The sequence below is a fragment of the Malus domestica genome, chromosome 04 (assembly GCF_042453785.1).
Source record: "Malus domestica chromosome 04, GDT2T_hap1".
NCBI classification, from domain to species: Eukaryota; Viridiplantae; Streptophyta; class Magnoliopsida; order Rosales; family Rosaceae; genus Malus; species Malus domestica.
In genome coordinates, this window is record NC_091664.1 from 8,299,547 (window position 1) to 8,318,897 (window position 19,351).

At 40.6% G+C, this 19,351-nt stretch overlaps 1 protein-coding gene and 1 long non-coding RNA gene across 3 annotated transcripts; one reads left to right on the forward strand and one right to left on the reverse strand.

Annotated features, from left to right (window-relative positions):
- Positions 1 to 4,308: 4,308 nt before the first annotated feature.
- LOC139195254 (uncharacterized) lies at positions 4,309 to 5,687 on the reverse strand. 2 transcript variants are annotated; one of them, XR_011579940.1, is made up of 3 exons: positions 5,557 to 5,687; positions 5,380 to 5,467; positions 4,309 to 5,162 (listed from the first exon to the last, which is right to left on the reverse strand). It is a non-coding gene; the product is annotated as an uncharacterized lncRNA (long non-coding RNA). The 2 variants fall into 2 exon arrangements; XR_011579939.1 differs by lacking the exon at positions 5,557 to 5,687 and having other exon boundaries at positions 5,380 to 5,514.
- A 7,266-nt stretch (positions 5,688 to 12,953) lies between these two features.
- LOC114824480 (uncharacterized) lies at positions 12,954 to 18,490 on the forward strand. Its single transcript, XM_029101625.1, has 4 exons — positions 12,954 to 14,285; positions 14,630 to 16,129; positions 16,223 to 17,443; positions 17,630 to 18,490. Exons 1-4 carry the CDS (start codon positions 12,954 to 12,956, stop codon positions 18,488 to 18,490), a joined length of 4,914 nt encoding a protein of 1,637 aa, XP_028957458.1.
- Positions 18,491 to 19,351: the final 861 nt, after the last annotated feature.

The window sequence follows — 19,351 nt, forward strand, 5'->3', positions numbered from 1 at the left end:
ACCCATACGAGTGTATTCAAAATCTCGCCTTAAACTTTGGAGTTTCACAGATCTCACCTGTTTATCCCCAATAAATTCTTGCTTCAGTGCATCCCAAGCCTCCTTTGCCGTCTCCAGTATGGCAATTCGTGGGAAAATTTCATCGGACACAGAACCTTGAATAATCCCGAGAGCCTTAGCATCCTTGATCATGTTCTCCTTCAGCTGCTTTAGTTCAGTGGCAGTGAGTTCTTCGTCTTCTTTCTTCATCGGAGGATTATACCCCGTTTCAACCATATCCCACAGATCATGAGATCTGAAAATGGTCTTCATCTTTATCTGCCAGAAATCAAAGTTTTCCCCATTGAAAATCGGCGCCCGAAGATCAGCACCACTCGATCCAGCCATATTAGACTTGTTATCGAGTTACCCAGTTATTTTCAGATTGTTCTTCAATCGCAGCAAACTCGATTCTCTGTCGAGTTCCTTAGCTACAACCCTTGTCACAGATTCACGCCCAGATTGAGATCCAACCTGGCTCTGAGGCCATATTAGAGTTTGATTTTGGGTAGATTCAATGGAACAGTAAAACCATACACTAAGAACAGAGGTTTTTCACTTAATATCAATATATTCAGCTTGTTCTAAAAGCAAAGAACCCAAAGAACATGTTTTACCGTTGGAGGAGAATGAAGCAGTTTCTCTCTCTCACAACATTACAAAAACATCACAACCATTCATTTCTAAGCCATCATGTAAGATGCTTACACTTGTCATGAGATATGACTCATTAGAATCTAATCTAAATACCATATGGAATATGATCCAATGGCTTACATTAAACACTGCACAAAGCTTATAATGAACCTAACACAGCAAAGACATTTATACATCAATATTACCAACCTCTATCCTTCTTAGGCACAAATGACACTAGCGATCCACTTGGTGAATTACTAGGTTTCATAACTCCTTGCTCAAGAAGTTCTTGGATCTGCTTCAAGATGTCTTCTGATTCCGTTAGAGAAGTACAATACAAACCCAAGTTTGGTAGAGGTGAATCTCTTACTAAATGGATCTCATTCTCAATTTTGAAATTTTTTGTGGGAGATAGAAAATGAATTTAAAGTTGTTGGAACCAAGAAGTATGGACATTGAATATTGTATAATAAACTCAAGCACGGGCAGCATGGAGATGGTTATGGAGTTGTTAGTATTATAAGTCCTCTCAGTTTTTTATCTCTTGTTCTGTCAGCTTTCTATCTCCACATCATGTGTGGTCTTCGACAAAGACAAGCACGGGCAGCATGGAGATGGTTATGGAGCTGTTAGTATTATAAGTCCTCTCAGTTTTTTATCTTTGCGTTGTCCCAAGAGTTTTGTATAGGGATGGTTGGTTGTAACCGGTTCTTTACTACTCATATATATGAGTTAGTTGTTAACTCTTAAGATATACGAAATACATATATTTTTGAACATAAAATTCTACAAAAGTAACATCTTTTGAATCTGGTTTTGAGGTTGAAACATTAGCAAAATGAATCGCTCGCATGAATTAAGTAGTCTCTTGGCTTGGTTAGCAGTAAAGAGATTATCTGTAGATTAAGGCTTGCAAGGATTAATGCAAAACTCCTTCCCATATATCCTTCACTAAGCGATAATTACGAAGCTTCTTGTAGTTAATTGCATCATAGTTTTATAATTATAGACCACCCAATATGACTTGGCATACGTCCAAAGAACCAGTTCGCATGTCACTTCATCGATATAATTAGTGATTGCAAACTTGAAGGTACATCGCTTTGTAATTTCCATATCATTGTCCTTATGTATCCAATTCAATGGGTAAAGTTTTCGCTGAGCTGTTGTCTTTAAGCCCAATCTTCCTTACTAAGGCCTCCGAAATTAGATTCTTTTGATTTCCTGGATCAATAATGGCATGCACAAGAATTTTTTTGACTTGGATAGTCAAATGAAACCACTCCTGACGGCTATGGGAATCTACAACATCTGTTGGTTTGGTCATAAGGTCAAGAGTAGCATCAGGCTGCCTCCGCTCTGGAAACTCTTTTGCTTGATGCATAGTCAAGGCAGCCTTTTTTTTTTCATCTCCCCTGGTTGTTTTTCACCTGCTTTGATCGCAACTCAGAATGAAGTATCCAACACTTGTCTGTGGTGTGTCTACTTGTTTGACAATGATCACAGTAGTTCTTCCGCATTGGACTTTCCTTGTTTTCCTTCCCTTTTTTTACTCCAATCAAATTACTGCCAAGTTTTTGTTTGTCATCTTTCATGTCAGCTCTTTGTTTTTGCCCTTGATGGCGATGACCTTACAGTAGCTTCTTCAATAGTTTCTACGGTGAACAATTTTATTTCTTTCCGTATGTACTTGGCAAGACCTCCGGTATAGTTAATGAACACATCGTGGTCATCAACATTGATGTCCAAGACCGTAGCTAGGTTATGAAACCCAGTAGTATACTCTTGGACAGTTTGCCCGAACCTTTGTCGGAAGTGTTGCCACTTGTACCATCTTTCTTCTTCATAGCCAATTGAATAGCATTGTTTTCTCAAAATCTTCCTGAATTCCTTCCAATTCAAATAAGATATATCATACTATTTTGGTATGTAAGGGCATGACTTGTTAGTTTTAAGCTTGCAAATTTGATCTCCAGAGAGTTGGAGTATTGGTACATAGAGAAGTAAATTTATAAGATATCTATCCAATTGTCTAACTTTTCTACATCAACATCCCCTCTTTAAACATGGATATCAACCTTAAAATCAAATTTTAAGGTATCTATGGGAGTTTTATTCTTACTTGATGATTCTTCTTATTTATCCTCTGTTACAGGATTGTTGTCATCATCGTCTTCTGTCTCCTTATACATCCTCTTCTTAAGCTTCCAATGAGTCTCATGTGAAGTGGATGCACTGACGGGCTTTCTAGACTTAAAGCCATCAACAAGTTTAGCAACTCACTATGTCAAAGTTTGGACTTCTTGTTTAAGTCTGGTGATTCGTTCCTCTCCGCCATATGTTTCATGTTTGTCTTCTCCCTTCTTTGATCTTGGCTTTCAATGCAAAGGCAAAGGACCACCAAGATCTTCAGCCAAAGCTTTTAGTCGGTCGCGTGTCAAGACCATTAACCACCGTCACCTTTTTGGGATTTTGTGCTCAGATAGTACTTGATCCAAAACTTGTTGATGATAGAACTATTAATTCCTAATCTTTAAAAGTAAAGAGTAGCACTTCTCTTTGAATGAGACTTTTTTAATATGAGAGGGAAACTTGAACTTTTGGAGAAACAAAGGAAAGAATTCTGCTTGATTTATTTCAATAAATAACTAGGTATTAATTATACAAGGTTTGATTGCTAAAATAACTAAAAATAAGGAAAAAATTTTTAAGCCAAACATTTTGTATGGCCTTAAATGTCAAACAAATAAAAGCCTTTAGTTTAGAACTGTTTTGAACGGACAAAGTAAAAACCCCAAATCTTTAGGTTATTTTAATAATTAATTAAATTATTAAATTATTTATTATAACTTAATAATATGTTGAGATCCTCCTAGATCATGAGCTTCAATCTTTTCTTTCGTACGTCACTTTTATATTCAAGAAGTCCGCTTTCAAAGAGAAGCAACGACTCTTTCTTCCTACTAATAGTTGATCTATCACCTAGAAGTTTTGGATTAAAAATGCAGAGTGTTCGCAGCGGAACTATGCAGATAAACTAATATACTAATCAACTAATGATGCCACCAATCTTAGATGCTAAATCACACAAGACCATGGAAACACAACATCAAATGACCATGAAAAATAAATAGTGGGAGGAGGACAGATATTTGAAAACTTGGCCACCAGATGGATGTACAAAATCATTTTTCTGTAGTTACTTTAGGATCCAGATAAAAACAGTTGAGCATAGAACATACAGTTCTCATTCTTTTAATGACTACTTTCAAGTTACAAGCACAAGACCAAATAGAAACTCGTTCGCTTAATGTATGCTCCCGAGTCTAAATATAATTCACATTCTAATAAATTATGAATAGAAAGAGATGAAAAGAAGAATAACATATTCAAAACAGATTGGCTAAAATTAAAGAAAATACGCAGTAACCTTGACTAAGAAGTATACTGATGTCGGAATTAGGAATGCTCCAGTTGCAAACACAGGAGCCAAATGCCTCTACAGAAAAATCTACATGTAAAGCCATCAGGAACTGATCGAAACCTTGTTAGGCCTAAACTTAGGCAATACCGGTAATATAGAGTTGAATTTACTTCCATTCCAAAATGATATTAAGAGAGCCATGGACAAATGACAAGAAGAAAACATTCCAAAAACAATTAAACATATGACAACATGTAACCTCAGTTTTCTATTTTACACATCCGGTGGCTCTTTAAACGTTACACATGAAGCATTTCTAATCCGCAAGTGAAAGAATGAAATGGCACATAAACAGGTAGAAAACCTCTGACTAAAGTCAAAAATAGAAACTCACATCTAAAGTACATAAAGAGTGAAATAATAAGATAATGCTTACAGGATTAATTAACTTTTGGCCCCCGCGATGCAACTCAAATTTCTAAAAGATACTGTATAAAAGAAAAAATTATTATATCTAAGTGAACTCTAAAGAACAAGCAATTAGTAAACAAATTTTAATATTTGCAAAGCTAGTATGAATAATATCAAAGATTTTATATTTATTCTGTAAAAACATAGGAGGGAATATGGAATTGATGTAATTTTGAAATCATCCACCAAAGCTATAATTGTATCGCCAGAAAACTTTGGGTTAAAGAATCAAATTATCAAACCCAGAAAACATCAATTTCCCGATGAGTCTGTTGAAAAGAATAAAATAGAATAAAACAGATGGACCAAGAACCTGACCAAAACCAGCTTGTTCAATATGATCCCTTCAACTATAAGGCGCAAACTTCGTTTTAGAGATGTATAAACATAGGTCTCGGATAGGTATGCAATTCAAAGGTTTTAAAAATGTGTTGAAACCGAATGAACCAAGCGCACATCAATTGTCTAATTTTTCCTACATAACATGTTCCATGTTTTCATTTCCCTTAATTCTTGCTTCCCTTGTCTCTCCAAATCATTGAAACTTCAAACTTGTTCTTGGATCGCTGTGCCGGAAGAAATTGCAAGCCTACAAAAATGGTCGAGATATACAAAATGCAACCTAAAGTAACAGGCAGACACTCAAAATTGTACAAAGTAATAAAATGACATTCTCTCTAAATTCAATTTAAATTTCTCCCTAGGCATCAAAAGTCTTACTAGCGAAAGTAACGATAATTATATTGAAGACGATCGATTAAATGAAGGGAGAAAAAGATAATAAATAGACTGGAACCGAGCTATACCCTCATGATTCCATGGCCATGTAGAAAGTGCGGCAAAGACATACACTTAGAATATCCTCTGAAAGTATTTTGCAGCAGTATCTTTTATCTGAAAACAAGCATTTCAGCCACAGCACTGATCAGTTGAAACGCCTTTGAAGAAATATCATCATTCATTGTTGTCCCTCTTCAGGATACCTTGTCAAGAATGCACGAGTGGTGGAAGTGTAGTGGACATCAGACATGATTTAGATTTGGATCGCCATTTCGAGTGGAGGAGCTAGGTTAATAGGCATCTCCACGAGTGGTGGAAGTGTAGTGGACATCAGACACAAAACTTTAGCAGGGTTGGCTCAAATCTGCAGAAAAATGGCGCGAAAACTTTGGTTCAACGACTCAGTGTTGGACTGGTTTACTTGACCAGGTCGGTCACTAGGGTGCGGATCCGAGTTCGGACACGAGTCAACCCTCATGGTCTTGGGGCATACACGTTGGACTCGTGCGAATTGAGACGCCTGGGCCTGTGTTGTGATTTTAGTAATTTACCGTTGATCTGATCACTTGGATTTCGAAGGGAGCAAGAAGAATGAAAGAGAAGAAGCTAGAGAGAGAGTCAGAGAGAATTTTTCACAGCTGCAACATTCTAATTGTTGCAGAATGATGCTCCACTTTCATTTATTCATTCATCCCTTACATCAGTTATCATCACCATTCAAATACATAAGCCATTGTGATTATGACACATGGCAATTACAAGGCATGTGAGCCATTGAAAATGAAAACTGATCTAAGTCCTACACTTGGCATATGAGCTCATCTATCTCAATAGAAAACAGTTTCACAAAATGACAAAATAGAAAATCTACTAGGTAAATCATTTACTAACAAGAAATTATTAAGCAATTTACTTTCAACACTCCCTTCTAAATTGCTAACTGATTTCACACCAAGTAAGCTTTTCAAATAGTTGAATCTGTCCTTGGGAAGAGCCTTGGTAAAAATGTCTGCAATATGTTCTTCACTCCTGCAGTAAATCAAATCGACCACTCATTCTTGAATTGCATCTCTAATGAAATGAAACTTCCTGCCAATGTGCTTGGTCTTTTGATGAAACACTCGATTTGAATTGCATCAAATCGACCACTCAGGTTTGGGCCTGCAGTCTTTGAGCCCAAATTTATCCAAGAGAGTTGGAGCATATTTTTTCTGGTGTATAAATATACTCCCTTCAGTTTAAGTTAAGCCTATTCCAAGGAAATGATGAAGTAAACCCAAATCTGACTTCTTATATTTGCACATTATCTCATCCTTGAATTCTTCCATCATTTCTGCATTACTCCCTGTGTACACTATGTCATCAACATAGATTGACACAATCAAAGTACCAACACCTTCCTTGTTTCTCACATATAAATTTGCTTCACTTGAGCTTCTGTGAAAGCCACAGTGAATTAAGCATGTGTCAATTTCACTATACCAGGCCCTTGGTGCCTGTTTTAGACCATAGAGGGCCTTTCTCAGCCTATACACTTTGTCTTCAGCCCTTTTAATCACAAAACCATCAGGTTGGTCCATATATACCTCATCCTCGAGAACACCATTCAGAAAAGCTGATTTAACATCCAATTGCCACAGTTTCCAACCTTTATATGCAGTTAGTACAATGAGTGTCGTGATGGTATCTAACCTTGCCACAGAAGCAAAGATTTCATTGAAGTCAACCCCAGGTTTCTGTGTGTAGCCCTTGGCTACAAGTCTAGCTTTGTGTTTTTGAATGGAACCATCAAAATTCAGCTTTGTTTTGTAGACCCACTTCACTCTTACAATTGGTTTGTTGCATGGTCTATCAACTAACTCCTAAGTAGAATTCTTTTCTATCATCAACATCTCTTATGTCATAGCCTTTTTTTCAAGCTTCATCTTTGACTGCCTCACTGAAATCTTTAGGTTCAATAATGCTCATCTTACATTGAGCATATACATCACTCAAATTCTTCCATTTCTGTGGAGTATGATCATAGGTTTTTGAGATTGAAACTGAAGAACCAAGTGAACCAAATTCCTAAGATGCTTGCAGGTCTCTAGTTGTTTGTGATCTCATAGGAAATTGCATAGACTAAGGTGAGTCACTTGATTCTGAATTAAGCTCAGATATCCTTGAGCTTCCATTATCATTCAAAGGAATAGAGAATTGCACTACCTCATTAGATTCCCAGTACCATATTGCTTTCTCATCAAAGATTACACTTCTTGATAGTTCAACCTTTTGAGTTCTCAAGTTGAAAACTCTATACCCTTTTGCACAATTGCCATATCCAACAAATACTCCCTTATCACTAGTTTCCTCCAATTTGCGCCTTTTCTATGAAGGAATGTGAATATAACACAAAGAACCAAATATCTTCAAATGTTTGACACCTGGCTTCCTCCCACTGAATGCCTCAAATGGAGTTATGTTGTTCAAAGCACTTGTTGGACATCGATTTTGCAGGTACACGACTGTGTTTACAACTTCAACCCAAAATTTCAAGGGAATTTTCTTCTCATACATCATAGTTCTAGCCATTTCAATCACCGTTATGTTCTTTCTCTCTACAACACCGTTTTGTTGTAAAGAGTAGGCAACAGTCAATTGCCTTTCTAACCTTATATCTTCACAGAACTTTGAAAACTCTAGGGATATGTATTCTCCACCCCTATCGCTTCTGAGTTTCTTAATTTGGTAGCCACTTTATAGCTTAACCATGGATTTGAACCGTTTGAAAATGTTGAAGACTTGAGACTTGTGCTACAAGAAAAATACCCAACACATCCTAGTGTGATCATTAATAAATGTGAGAAAAAATATGTTGCCTTCAACAATGGTTATCTGCATTGGACCATAGATATTAGAGTGAATAAGTTCTAGAGGTTGTGATGCCCTCTAAGTTTTTCCCTTGTCAAATGGTTCCCTGTGACCCTTCCCTGTAGCACATCTAGAGCAAACATGCTCATAGACTTGTAGTCTAGGTAAACCTGCACCACTTCCTTCTCTTGCAGAAGAATCAAACTGATATAGTTTAGATGTCCATATCTTTTATGCCACAACCAAGATGACTCTAGCCATGTGAGGATTGACATATTCCTAAATTAAGGGAAAGCATCTGTTTCCTTTCATTGGAACACTTTCAATCAAATCTTCCATATATATCAACCGTGTAATCACTGAACACAAGCCAATAACCATGCTCTACCATCTGCCTTACACTCAACAAATTCTCATCCAATCCAGGTACAATCATAACCTCTTTAATATATATAGTCACACCTTTCATTTCTATAACCAAGGTACCTTTGCCTATTGACTGCATTAAATCTCCAGTGCCCATTTTAAGTCTACACTTCATATTTTTATCAACATCAATAAGCAAGGATTCATGAAAGGTCATATGATTACTACATGCACTGTCTACATACCATATGTTCATATTTTTTCCAATAGTAGCAAAATGATAGGCATAAAACATGGTTGCAGATTCTGTTACCTGATTTGTAACTTTACAAGCTTTCCAGCCTTGTTTGGTTTATCATAGTCCTTGATGAGATGACCAAAACGATTGCATCCATGGCATTTTGGCTTCCCTTTAAACCAACACTCACCATAGTGTAGCTTATCACAATGCTTGCATTTTCCTTTAGCCTAATCAAAATTTCCTCCTTGGTCATACTTGCCACCTTGATTAGCAAGATTCTAAGGTTTAGGGTCCCATTTCTTTCCTTTCGATTTCCATTTCTTCTTTGGTTTAGAGTTACCAAACGAGGGATTTGACTGAGTCCCTTTTGGATTCACACTCATACTACTGCAAACTCTCTCAGGGGTACTCTCAGCATGCCTATCAAGGCGCTGTGCAAATCCTCTCAATGCAGCAATAACCTCTTGCACCTCAATAGTTTCAATGTCCTTAGTTTGTTCGATCACATAGCAAACATGATCAAATTTTTTGGTTAAGCTTATGAGCAATTTCTGAACCAAACACTCTCTGGGTAAATCTTCCCCATACCTTTTCATTTGATTCACCAGCTCGAGACGACAAGTGAGATACACATACAAGGTTTCATCATCCTTCAATCTCGTATACTCGAAATATCGGCGTATGGATCTCACTAGTTTATCACCATAAAATTCCTGGTGTAAAATATCTCAAGCGCCCTTTATGGTCTCCTCATTCGAGATTATGGGAAAAATATCCTCTGAAATAGCTTTTTGGATGATACCCATCGCCTTAGCATCCTTGATTAGCTTATCACTCATGGAAGCTTTATTTGAATCTGATGAGCCTTCATCTTCAACCTTCTTACCCTTCGATTCTGGAATTTCAAGATCCTTTTCAACTAAATCCCAGATTCCATGTGATTTGAAAATAGTTCTCATTTGGATCTTCTAAAATTCATAGTTGTCACCATTGGATATTGGAGCCCAAAGATCACTACTACTTGACCTAGCCATTTGAGACTTGAATCGATGAACGTAGTTGAAAATTTCACGTTGGATTTCTGAGCACATCACTCACAGATCCAACACCCTAATTCCATATAGAACCTAGGCTCGCGATACCATGTTGAGATTTTAGTAATTTACCATTGATCTGATCACTTGGATTTCGAAGGGAGCAAGAAGAATGAAAGAGAAGAAGCTAGAGAAATAGTCAGAGAGAATATTTCACAGCTGCAACATTCTAACCATTGCAGAATGATGCTCCACTTTCATATATTCATTCATCCCTTACATCAGTTATCATCACCATTCAAATACATAAGCCATTGTGATTATGACACATGGCAATTACAAGGCATGTGAGCCATTGAAAATGAAAATTGATCTAAGTCCTACACTTGGCATATGAGCTCAAGCTATCTCAACAGAAAACAGTTTCACAAAATGACAAAATAGAAAATCTACTAAGAAATCATTTACTAACAAGAAATTAGTAAGCAATTTATTTTTCAACAGCCTGTTCGGTTCGTTCCTGACTTTTGGATGGTAGCAAATGGTGATGCAGCGTGACCGTGGGCTAGGAAACAAGCCCAGCATTTGAGCCTTATTCTGGGTTGCTGCTGCTACAACTGCTAATGTTATTGGTGGCAGAGGCTGCTTAATCGTGAAGAATAGCGGCATGGGGTTGGGGCCACGTCGTGGTTTTAATTGTCTGGTCCAAATCTAGGCACGTTGAGAGTGCCGTTCGTCATAGTTTTGAAATTCCTAACCAAGCTTTCCTTTCTCTAGGGCAAATGAATCAAGGAATTAAAAAATTCGAAGATTGGGGTATGTTAGAAAAATTCAAAGAGAGAGAAATTCGAAGAGAATTGCAAGAACTTCTTTGAGATTTGAATCAATTTCTCAATGAAGCACCCACTTGTGGTAGCAAAATTTCGTCATCATAGATTTGATGAAATTGTACCTACACAAAAAAATAAACACATTTGGTTATAGCCAAAGCCACGCGCCCAATAAAAAGGGAGTTTAAGCCAATAAACCTATGATGCCTAAGTTTCTCTGAAAAAAGAGAGAAATTTAGGATTGAGTTGTATAGAGTTCACTTTAACTTACTTGAGAAGTGTGTAGAATAAGGTATTTATATGGAGCATGGTAGTATCGAGGATCTAAAGGGAGGGATAATTCGGCTAAACCACACAATGGGTAGCCTAATTTGGTATTTAATTCGCCATCCACGAGATTCGAACCTAAGATCTCTTTCTTTCAATTGAAAAGGAATACCACTAGACCATAGTACTCAATGGCAATCCTTGTTGATATTATTAAAGTTAATTAATAATATCCTAAAAATTATCTTGAAGAATCTGCTTCCTTGAGGAAAAGAATATGTCTTTAATTGGAAAATCTTAAAGGTAGGATTTAGATATTAATTCTACCATTAATTTCCTTGCCTTATCTCCTTTTCATGGGCAGAGGAGCTTAGAGAAATTGTTATTAGCAACTCAGGTCATCTTGGTGGTTGAACTGCACGTGGGACGAATGTAAGCCTTGCCAATTAATGAAGGCATTTCCGTTAATTGGAAAAAAAATCCACGTGCCAGATCTAGGATTTTTTTGTTTTTTTATAATTATTTTTGGCTTCACAAAATCCTACCGCTAATAAGATGTGAGTTGGAACAATATCACTGGCATAGAAGGTGTACAATGTTGAATGTTGAGCCGAAGTAGTTGATCATATCTTAATTTTGTATATAAGATTGTGACCTGAAGTAGTTGATCATATATATATATATATAAAACATGTTACATAAGTATAGAGACAAAAATAGATCGGAAGAATGTATTTTTTCTCTCCGTCGTGAGAGCCTTTTCTCCTCTGTGAGAATCCGCCGTTGTGCGAGTTTCAGTGTGGGTGTGGGTGCTCTTTCCTGCTGGTTCTGGGTGCTCACCTGGTGTTGATGGATCTCCGTTAGGGCGTCGTTTGCGAGGGGTGGGTGGATCTCTTTTGGGGCGAAGTTTCGAGGGGTAGGTAGAGCTCTTTATTTTTCTGCGATTGTCTTTGTTCGGGATTGCATCTCTTCTGATTGTGGTGGGGCTTTGGTAGGGCTGTCTGTCCATGTCCTGTTTGTCTGCTGTGGTTCTGGATTTCTGTAGGGGGGTTGTCAGATTGGGGTTGGTGGAGCTTTAATTTCGTCTTGTGTTCTGCGATTGGGTTCGAGCTTCTTCTGGTGGGGCGGGTTAGAATGGAGGAGAGTGGTCAGGGATTTTATCCCTTCTATTCTCTGAGTTGGGGGTTAGGGTTATACTGGGTGGTCAATTTGGGGGTTGAGATCTTATATCTAGGTACGATTGGTTTCGATGTGGGGTTGACAGTATGGCACAAATTTGGCCTCTGTGAGGATGGAGTTAAGGTGGGTTCTGACAAATCTCAAAGCATTGAATGCTGGGATGGTCTTTATGGGTCTTATGAGATGTTGGTTGGCAGCGTTAAAAGAGCCCATCCCATTTTGTCCCAAAATGGTAGGTATGTGCAGGCTGATGCTTTTATTGACATAGTTATTGCACTTTTTTTTGCTATTACCGATGATTTGAGGCAGATTCAAGAGTTACGTCTGTCACCGGTGAAAGCTCATAGGGTTTTTTCTGAGCATTCCAAGTACTCTGCGGCATCTCTGGGGCTGTCGAAGGTGTGGAGTCTGCTACTTATGGAAAATTCTGGTGTGGAAGAGCTAGTTGTTCATTTGGATCGCTCGCTGGATCTGTCTACGATGGAGATTGGTGTTAAGTTAGTTGGTATGGCTTTGACGCAGAAGCCACTGAATAGGTGGGGTATCAGAAACATCCTTAACTTGGTGTGGAAGGATCTAGGTGAAGTGGGAATTAAATGGGTCCGAGAGAATGTGTTCATCATCTCGGTTCCGGATCAGAGTGTGGCTAAGAAAATCTTGGCGCAGGTGCCGTGGGCTGTCATGAAGAAAAAATTTGTAGTGAAAGCTTGGCCCCCGGACCTTGCTTTGGAGGAGGTTGACATGAAGACTGTTCCTTTCTGGGTTCAAATTCTGAGCATTCCAAGTACTCTGCGGCATCTATAGGGCTGTCGAAAGTGTGGAGTCTGCTACTTATGGAAAATTCTGGTGTGGAAGAGCTAGTTGTTCATTTGGATCGCTCGCTGGATCTGTCTACGATGGAGATTGGTGTTAAGTTAGTTGGTATGGCTTTGACGCAGAAGCCACTGAATAGGTGGGGTATCAGAAACATCCTTAACTCGGTGTGGAAGGATCTAGGTGAAGTGGGAATTAAATGGGTCCGAGAGAATGTGTTCATTATCTCGGTTCCGGATCAGAGTGTGGCTAAGAAAATCCTGGCGCAGGTGCCGTGGGCTGTCATGAAGAAAAAATTTGTAGTAAAAGCTTGGCCCCCGGACCTTGCTTTGGAGGAGGTTGACATGAAGACTGTTCCTTTCTGGGTTCAAATCCGGGGAGTCCCTTTAAGTTTGGTTTCCAAGGAGAATGTTACTCGGCTCATTAAGACGGCTGGTGTTTTTATGGAGATGGAGGATCCAGCAAAAGCTCGAGGCTTCTTAAGGGTGAGAGTGTTAGTTAATTCGGAGAACCCGCTTGTTCTGGGATGTTGGTTGAAAAGGGAGGTGAACCGTGAGACTTGGGTGAAGTTTAGATACGAGAGGCTTCAAGATTTTTGCTATCATTGTGGGCGTATTGATCATATTAATACGGAGTGCTCTTTCGCGGTGAATATGGGTGGGGCGGGAGGCTTTGGAGATTGGATCAAAGCTCCTCATGTGCGCGAGTTTGTGGAGCATGTGCGCCCGTCGCGATTGGGAGTAGGCGAACGGAGGTTGGTTGGAATGGTTAGGGGCAGTGATCGTCCTGAGTTGAGGTTGCAGCGTTCGATCCACAATGAGGCTCCGAGCAGGAAAGACACTTCTGGGGTGACTGCTGGGGAGCTTGGTTCCCATGTTCGTGACAAGAAGAAATGGCGTAGGTTTCAGCGCCAAGCTTGTCCTGCTAGTCAGATTCAAGTGGTAGTGCCTCAGCTGCGTCGCCACCTGAGATGGGAGTGCGATGATGGGAGTTTCCCGTCAGTAATTAATCAACTGGTCTTTCAGAGGGGAGAAGGAGAGCATTCGGTTCGGATTCGGGATGTTAGTGAGGCAGATTCTGGGACTCCACCAGTTGGTGATTTCGAGGGGTTCACGGGGACTTTGGCTTCTACCTCTCGATTGTGCTCAAGCCTGTTGCGGCATGAGGTGGGTGGCATTAAGCGAGGAGTGGAGACATCGAGTATGGACTTAGTTCCATCCCCCCAAAAGAAAACTAGAGGGCCCAACCCGGACACTGATAGACAAGTGATACAGGACGGCACTATGGAAGTAAGTGATCTGTGGGATCAGGTGGAGGCTGATGCGGGAGAGAATGGAAGCTGTGTCTGGACTGTTTGTGCGGGCAATCTGGCTCGGGGTGGTGGCGGCTGGCCCTCAACAGCCGCAAGATCGCCATGATTCTGGTGTTTTGGAACTGCCGTGGTCTAGGGTCGGACACGGCAGTTAGGGCCCTCCATGGGCTTATTAGAAACAAACGACCTTCTATGATCTTTTTATCTGAAACTAAAATGAAAGATCATAGATTAAATGGTGTTAGGAGACGTATGGGTTTTCATTATGGTATTAATGTTTCTCCGGTTGGCAGGGCAGGTGGGCTAAGTTTATGGTAGGATGATTCAGTGGAGGTGCAATCTCTGTTTTCTTCTAAGCATATTATTGATGTTATCTTGCGCAAGGGTGGGGATAGTAATTGGGTCCATATTACTGGAGTGTATGGAACTCCCTACAGGGAGGATAAGGCTGAGTTTTGGGAGTGGATGTCGAGTCATTTTTCTCCTGCTGATATTCCGTGGCTTTGTGCTGGGGATTTTAATGAATTTCTTTGGGATCATGAGAAGTCTGGGGGGGTGGAGGCTCTCTACAACAGGCCTAGGTATCTGGAGACTTTCATGCAGGTTACCAATTTGTGGGATTTGGACTTTAATGGTCCTGCTTTCACTTGGCATGGTATGCGCCACGGTCATCTGGTGGAGGAACGGATTGATCGGGCTTTGATAAACGAGCTTTGGCAGGATTTGTGGCCGAATTCTTTGGTTACGCATGGGACGGTTATGGGGTCTGATCATTGTCCTCTCATTATTCAAACCGAGTCGGAGAGTATGCAGGGGCGAAGAGTGTTCAAGTTTGAGGCGTTCTGGGCTAAAGAGATTGATTGTGATCAGGTGGTGCGCTCTTGCTGGAATAGGCAGGCTCCGAGTGAGATTTTGGTGAGGTGGACGAAGAAAATAAACGATTGCAAATCTAGTCTTATTCGGTGGAGCCAAAATAAATTCAAGAAGAGAGGTCTGTTGAATCAGGAACTCCTGCATCAGTTGCAGGAGCTTCAAAAGGATTGGCGCTCTAATATTGAAGTCATTAAGCAGAAAACTCAGCTCGTCGATGAATTGAGGGCTAAGGAGGAAAGCTATTGGATGCAGCGTTCTAGAGTTAGATGGCTTCGTGATGGGGATGCCAATACAAAGTTCTTTCATAATTCTACTTTGCAACGAAGACAACGCAACCAAATTATCAAAATTAAGGATGAGCTTGGGAACTGGGTGGAGCAACCGGGACGTGTTCGAAAATTGGTGGAGGATCATTTTATTCACACGTTTACTACTGGGGGAGCCCGGAACTGGGGATCTTTGTTGGATTGTATTAGCCCGAGAGTGACGGAGGATATGAATCTGGCGCTCCTTAAGCCGGTGTCCGAGGATGAAATCAAGACATCGATCTTTAAAATGGGTGGTCTTAAAGCTCCGGGACCGGATGGTTTTCAAGGCATATTCTATCAATCATTTTGGGAGCATGTCTATGAGGATGTCTGTGCTTTGGTGGGGGAGTTAATGCAGGGGTCGTCTAGCCTGACTTCTCTTAATGCTACGTATATTGTTCTGATCCCAAAGGTTCCGCACCCGGAGACGGTTTCGCAGTTTCGGCCTATTAGCCTGTGTAATTATTCTTACAAGGTGTTGTCTAAGGTCTTGGCAAACCGGTTAAAGGTGATTCTTCCTATGCTTATATCTCCCTCCCAAAATGCTTTTGTGGCGGGTCGTCAAATTCAAGATAATATCGGGATTGCTCATGAAATGTTCCATTTTTTGAAAGGGAGAACTGCGAAACGGAAGTTTGAAATGGGAGTCAAATTGGATATGCAGAAAGCCTATGATAGAGTTGAATGGGATTTCCTTGATGCGGTTATGGAGAGAATGGGGTTCTGTTGTATGTGGAGAAGGCTTGTCATGGGTTGTGTTTCTACAGTTAATTTCGCTGTCCTTCTTAATGGGTAGCCAGGCAACAAGTTTGCTTCGTCCAGAGGTCTCAGGCAGGGTGATCCTTTATCTCTTTATCTGTTTATCATTCTGGGGGAGGTTCTTTCGTGCATGATTCAACCTGCGATTGACGACAAACAGCTGGAGGGAGTTAGGATTGGTGTATCGGAGCCCATTATATCCCACTTGTTCTTTGCGGACGACACTCTTCTTTTTTTGCGTGCGGGGGATAATTATTGTAGAAATTTGCTCTCTATTATTGATAGGTACTATGAAGCTTCGGGGCGGAAAGTGAATCTCCAGAAGTCCAGTATTTATTTTGGTGCAAATGTTCCGAAAGGGGTGGTTGCCAATTTGGGTGGCATTCTTGGTTTGTCTGTAGTGGATAATCCTGGCACTTATTTGGGTGTCCCAGCCATCTGGGGTCGGTCCAAAAAGCGTGGCCTTGCTTATGTGAAGGGCAAAATTTTGGGAAAGCTCCAAGGGTGGAAGCAGAGTGCGTTGTCGAGGGTGGGCAAAGAAGTTCTGATTAAGGCTGTGATCCAGGCCATTCCTGCTTATCCTATGTGCATTTTTAAATTTCCTTCTGTGGTCTGTCATGAGTTGGATGCCCTGGTTGCGAGATTTTGGTGGGGAAGCCATGGGGAGAACCGAAAGATCCACTGGGTGTCTAAGGAGGTTCTGGGCCTTCCCAAGGATATGGGTGGCCTGGGTTTTAGAAATTTTCAGGAGTTTAATGATGCGTTACTTGCTAAGCAATGCTGGCGTTTGCTTACGGAGCCGAATTCATTGTGGGCGAGGGTTATTAAGGCCAGGTACTTCCCGCATTGCTCTTTTTTGGAGGCTAAAAAAGGGGCTCGGGCTTCTTGGGCTTGGTCCAGTCTTCTCTCGGGCAGGGAGCTTCTTACTAGCGGATCTCATTGGCAAATCATGGGTGGGGAGGAGGTGAGGGTTTGGGTGGATAGGTGGCTGCTCTCTCTCCCTTCGGGGCACCCTATGCCGCTTGGTTCTGTCTCTGTTACGTCGAACTTACGGGTCAGCTCCCTCATTGACTCCTCTTCCCGGCAATGGGATTTTGATTTTCTAAGACCGTTTCTTTCTTTAGCGGATCAAAGGGCTATTCAGGAAACAATTATTGGAGACTCGAGGTGGAAGGACAGGCTTGTTTGGGCTGCTAACCGGAATGGCAAATACTCGGTGAAATCGGGGTACAGATGGCTGCAAGTTCGCTCTATTGAGGTGAGGGATCATCGGATGCCGGTTGTTCGTTCGATTTCTAAAACTCTATGGAAATGCATTTGGCAGTTGGCTGTTCCTCCCAAAATTCGGCATTTCTTATGGGTTTCGTTGCATCTTGGCCTGCCTACTGGTAAGGCTCTTTTTTCAAGAAGGTTATCATTCTCTCCCTCTTGTCCTCTTTGTTAGAATGCTGATGAAACTGTGGAGCATGTCTTCCTTCGCTGTCCTTGGGTGGCGGCTGTTTGGTTTGGTGGAGCGTTGAATTACAAAGTGGATGCTGCCGGTATTGTCTCGTGGGATCGGTGGTTGCAGGATGTGTTTTCTCCTAACTGGGGTTCTTCGGCTGACAGGCAGTGGTTCCAAGCTTATGTTTCGTTCTCTTGTTGGTTCATCTGGAAAGCTCGCTGTGATTTTGTGTTCAACCAGGTTCCTGTGAATCCATCTAAGGTTATTTTTTCGTTGTCGACCGCCTTTGGGAACTTTTTGCTTGCTATGTCTTCTGTGGGTATTGCTCAGCCTGTCTCGGTTTCTCGGGAGGAGGTTGCTGTCAGGTGGTGTCCTCCTTCTTCTCCTTTTGTTAAAATCAATGTAGATGCTAGTTGGTCTAAATCATCTCGGATGGGTTTTGCGGGGGTGGTTGCTAGACAGGACGGTGGGCGTTTCCGGGCTGCGGTAAGGTCTTCTGTTTTGGCTCCTTCTTCTCTTGTGGCTGAGTCTTTTGCGATCCTGCGTGGTTGTGAATTGGGTGCCTCGTTGGGTTTCAGTTCTGTTCTCATTGAATCTGACTCTCTTCAGGCTATTTCCTATTTAAATGGTTCTCTTGAAAATGGCAGTTGGGAGGCTTTCCCCATTTTGGCTAGAGCTCAAAGGTTGGGATCAGCTTTTCAGAACTGTCGCTGGTCTTGGGTTCCAAGATCAGCCAATTTGGCAGCGGATGTTCTTGCGTCGGCTGATTTTACGGAGATGTGTGATTTTGTTTGGGTTGACAGACCCCCATCTTCGTTAGTTCATGTATTAAGTAATGACGGACTGCCTTGCCCTCATTAGCAGGTTGTGGTGGGTTTGGGGTGACACTATCTCTTAGTGATTGTGTCGGTTGTTGTATCCCTGCTCACTGCTTTGCTTGGTCTTTATTTCGTTGTGTTTGCCTTGTCGTAGGCTCTCTTGCTTCTGTTTGGCTTCTTAGCCTTGGGTTTCTTAATTTAACTCAATTCTTCAAAAAAAAAAAAAAAAAAAGTATAGAGACAAAAGAAAATAATCGACATAATGCTCCCAAAGATTTCAACGTATGCATTGCTGCCCAAGAATTGTATACAGTATCTCCACACATCACGAGGCCATAATGATGGAGAGAAAGTTCCTGGAAATTTCCTATGCACAGCCATATAGGTCCCCTCAGTTCGTAACTTCATGTGCATTATGATGATTCAACGGTTGTCATCCTGCATGCAAAGTGGCTCATAAAATCCTACTAGAAAAGTATACAACCCAAAAAAAATAAAATCCCTACTTAAATAATAGTATTAATATAACTCTAAAAGTCATTCAGTACTACGGTTTGATGATATTTCTCTTTATTTATAAGTAAGAGGTATTAGGTTCGAATATCGTAAATGACGAATTTGGTACTAAATTAGGTTACCCATTATGTAGCTTAGCTGAATTCCTCTCTCTTCTTAATGTAAAATATATTGTTGCACTTAAAAAAAAAAAAAAGACTTCGTTATTCTTCCTTTTTTTATGTGTGTTGAGATTATCAGTACTATTCATAAAAGATATGATGCAATAGGGACTTGCCATTGTGAAAAATTATTGTTCAGGATAGGGTTTCTCAAAAATATCTTTGGAAAATTTGTGGCAAAACAACTATGTATAACGCAAGTGATTTTCACACTACATTTTAACCTT

Coding starts and splice junctions, on each gene's coding strand:
- LOC114824480 (XM_029101625.1), top strand. CDS start 12,954: ATGGAAAATTCTGGTGTGGAAGAGCTAGTTGTTCATTTGGATCGCTCG. Junction 16,130..16,222: donor AATGGGATTTCCTTGATGCG/GTTATGGAGAGA, acceptor CTTAATGGGTAG/CCAGGCAACAAGTTTGCTTC. Junction 17,444..17,629: donor TGCAAGTTCGCTCTATTGAG/GTGAGGGATCAT, acceptor CCTCTTTGTTAG/AATGCTGATGAAACTGTGGA.